Source organism: Zingiber officinale, chromosome 8A, assembly GCF_018446385.1.
Source record: "Zingiber officinale cultivar Zhangliang chromosome 8A, Zo_v1.1, whole genome shotgun sequence".
Classification (NCBI taxonomy): Eukaryota; Viridiplantae; Streptophyta; class Magnoliopsida; order Zingiberales; family Zingiberaceae; genus Zingiber; species Zingiber officinale.
In genome coordinates, this window is record NC_056000.1 from 19,559,133 (window position 1) to 19,562,683 (window position 3,551).

Here is a 3,551-nt window from a genome sequence, read left to right on the forward strand (position 1 = left end):
TTATACGCATTTATTTTGATTTTACAAAAAATTAATTTTTGCGACAAACACGAAATTTGTCCCAAATCAGGGACGAACTCAGAAGTTCGTCCCTAATTTGGGACGAATTTCCAAATTCGTCCCTGAAATCTGTTTTTTAGGTTAAACTTTTAAAAATTAGAAGATGGCCCTAGCGAGCTCGGAATGACACGAAACAAATTTCTTTGGGTTCGTATCATTCTCCTCATCTTATTACTCACCTCAAAATAAATTTTTAACCAATACACCAATATTTATAAATTTTTGGAGCAAGATTTTAATACTTATTACTCGTTCGGCATAAAAAATTTTTAAACATCTGTATATTTCTTAAAAATTTTGTTTGAGCCCACTAATAATACGAGGACAATGATACGAACCCATAGAAACTCATTTCGTGTCATTCCGAGCTTTCTAGGGTTATCTTCCAAATTTTTAAAGTATCACTTAATAAATATAAATTTTGCGACGAACTCGGGAATTCGTCCCTAATTTGCGACGAAAATGGCGACGAATATATATTCATCGCCAATTTGCGATAAAACCAGAGATTTGTTGCAAAAAATTATCTGTTGATCTCTGCTTCTGCGATGAACAATTTTTTTCGACGTAAATTTACGACGAATGTTATTTTTCGACGCTGATTGGCAACGAATTTTGCGACGAAAATATATTTATTGCGAATTTGCGACGAATTTCTTTTTCGTTGCTAATTTGCGATGAATTAGGTTTTCGTTGCAAAATTAGTCACAAATTTGCAACGAATTTTATTCGTCCCAAATATTCGTCCCCAAATTGTATTTATTTTGTAGTGATTGTGCTGAATTTAGGAGGAATTATATTAAAACAGGAAAAAAAATATGTTCAATTTAATAGAAAATATACTCGATTCTAATGTAAAATGCTGAATTTAAGAGGAATTATACTTATTTTTGGACCTTTTATACTTAAAAAATCTGAGGGACAATTAGGTCACAATATTTGCATGAGGAAATTGAATCAAATAAAACTTTATATATAAGGAGTGGAAACAAAGTTTTTTATGAGGAAAGATTATATGTAAAATTCAAATTATGATTAAGAATATTTCTCTATTTTATCGATAAAATATTAAACAGCTGATAAAATGTCAATATCTGATATAAAATAAAATAAAATAAAATAAATAACTTGTTCGTCACAATTAGTGGCGGAGCAGTTGGGTTTAGCTGAAATCTTCACCAAAGGCAAAGTCTAATATAATATTGAAAGAGTGAGGAACCTTGATAATAGCGAGAACACTTCTCAATCATTCTCTATCCGATAAATAAATGTATAATAATTTTATTTACTATAAAATATGTTTTTCTGGAAGAAAAATAATTGAGGTAGTAGGTGGGCGAAGACCGCCAAAAAATTTTGATGGTAGGTGGTTCATATTTTTTTTTGGAAAATTTCACTTTTGACCTTAAAGCTTACATAATTACAACCTTTCCAATACCGTTTTGAACCCATGATACAACTATTATAATGACTTTTTACCTGATATAAAAAAAATATCAGATCCAACATATATAATATAAAAAATATTAAATTTAATACAGATTTGATATGAGAAAATATCAAACTCAATGATGATTTAATATGAAAATATATAAGAATATTTTTAATCTTTAAAAGAAGCTATTTATAAGAAAATGATGAAAGTGAGAAAATTTATGAAGTGAGGGATAGGAAGAAAATAATATTATTTTTTAATATTTTTTTGATAACTTTAAAACTAAAGTATAGTTTTTTTTTTAATAAATAAAGAAACGTGGTCGTATGTTTTAGTCAAAAGCCGATGCAACTAAGTAAAAAAAATATGATAGAGCAAAGCGCAAAAGACGCCAAACTTTGGGGGAAAAGGCAAAATGCTCGAGCGTTTTCTATTTAACCTCGATTCCTTTATAAAATGCCTTGTCAGCTTGCTCCGCCGACCGAAGCAGAGAAATAAAACAAACCTAATTCTATCCTTAAACGAAACGCCTGAAGCAATCATTCATGGAGAAGTGGTCTCTTCTCGGGTCAACTGCGCTGGTCACTGGCGGCACGAAAGGAATCGGGTACCGATATTTGCTCTCTTGCTTCTCATGTATTTTCGATGCATCATCGCCGTCATGCTTTGTTCTCACCGTTAATTACCGCAGGCGCGGAATCGTGGAAGAATTAGGGCAACTCGGAGCCGTCGTCCACACCTGCTCCCGCACCCAATCCGACCTCGACAAGTCCCTCCAGCAATGGCACGCTGCCGGCTTAAAGGTCTCCGGATCCGTCTGCGACGTCTCCTCGCCGGCCAACAGGGCGAAGCTGATCGAGGAAGTCAAATCCGCCTTCGACGGAAAGCTCAATATTCTTGTGAGCGATTGGATATGAAATTTGAGTCCTCTTCTTCTTGACTCACGAAAGCTGAAATTAAATTTTGTCTTTAGGTTTGTAATGCCGGAACAGGAGTATTGAAGCCGGCGGTGGAGCAGACTGCGGAGGACTACAAGCTCGTGATGAACGTTAACTTGGAATCCGGCTTCTACCTCTGCCAGCTCGCGCACCCGCTTCTGAAGGCGTCGGGAAACGGCAGCATCGTCTTCATCTCTTCCGTCGGCGGATTCATGGCCATCGACGGCTTGTCCGTGTACGGTGCTACCAAAGGAGCGATTAATCAGCTCACCAGGAGCCTCGCCTGCGAGTGGCCGCGAGATAACATCCGCACCAACTGCGTCGCCCCTGGAACCATCAAAACCCCCTTGATCGAACACGTAACTTCAAAAGCCTTAACTCGAGCAGCTTTTGAGTTCTTGAGGCTTCTTGACAGCGGAAATTAAAATTGATTTTTGTTATTGTTGTTGTTGTTGGATTGAGGCAGGCGCTGCAGGATGAGACGTTCGAGGCGATGGAGACACGTCGCATTCCGGCAGGGCGGCTCGGGGAGCCAGAGGATGTGGCGCCGCTGGTAGCGTTCCTCTGCATGCCTGGCGCGCGCTACATCAATGGGCAAGTCATCTGTGCGGATGGAGGACGAACTGCGAACGGCAACTTTTGATCATCTAAAGGTGTGAGATTTCGGGTTTGATGCTAATAAAAGTGTTGTAGAATGTTTGCACTAAGATAGTAATATATTTGTATCAAAATAGTAAGTATGTAATAAACTTGTAAATAAAAGAATAAAGTCGAGAAATTGTTATCTCCGGTTGAAGCATCGGCGTGCCGATTGTCTTTAAATAATTTATTGTCGTCCACGGTACAGAGGCTCTCTGGCAAAATTCTCCCAAGATCCGACAACCACTCGCGTCGTCCGTAGGTGCACTCCAAGACGAACATTGCACTCGAACTAGAGAATGAAAAAGACTGCTTGAGTGCGCAGGACAGAACCAATGCTACTGCTTTCGCCGTCGAAAAGATTGGCAAAAACGAACCAGGCCGCCTGTGAGCGTGAGGCCCACGAGCTGGGGATTTGCACCCTCCCTGCGCGCGATGATCGCATGTGTCGCGCCCGGTTTATGGATTTCCGGCTCGAA

The 3,551-nt window shown here is 38.7% G+C and overlaps 1 protein-coding gene across 1 annotated transcript; it reads left to right on the top strand.

The window, feature by feature from the left end:
- Window positions 1-1,965: 1,965 nt before the first annotated feature.
- LOC122010458 (tropinone reductase homolog At5g06060-like) lies at window positions 1,966-3,229 on the top strand. Its single transcript, XM_042567000.1, has 4 exons — window positions 1,966-2,102; window positions 2,187-2,394; window positions 2,469-2,792; window positions 2,900-3,229. The coding sequence occupies exons 1-4, from the start codon at window positions 2,041-2,043 to the stop codon at window positions 3,074-3,076; spliced, it is 771 nt and encodes a 256-aa protein (XP_042422934.1). The 5' UTR covers window positions 1,966-2,040; the 3' UTR covers window positions 3,077-3,229.
- The last annotated feature ends 322 nt before the right edge of the window (window positions 3,230-3,551 follow it).

What these genes read in the sequence shown, in the direction of transcription:
- LOC122010458 (XM_042567000.1), top strand. Translation starts at nt 2,041, where the DNA reads ATGGAGAAGTGGTCTCTTCTCGGGTCAACTGCGCTGGTCACTGGCGGC. An exon ending in ACGGAAAGCTCAATATTCTT is followed by an intron (nt 2,395 to 2,468) that starts GTGAGCGATTGG and finishes TTTTGTCTTTAG; the next exon opens with GTTTGTAATGCCGGAACAGG. An exon ending in AAACCCCCTTGATCGAACAC is followed by an intron (nt 2,793 to 2,899) that starts GTAACTTCAAAA and finishes GGATTGAGGCAG; the next exon opens with GCGCTGCAGGATGAGACGTT.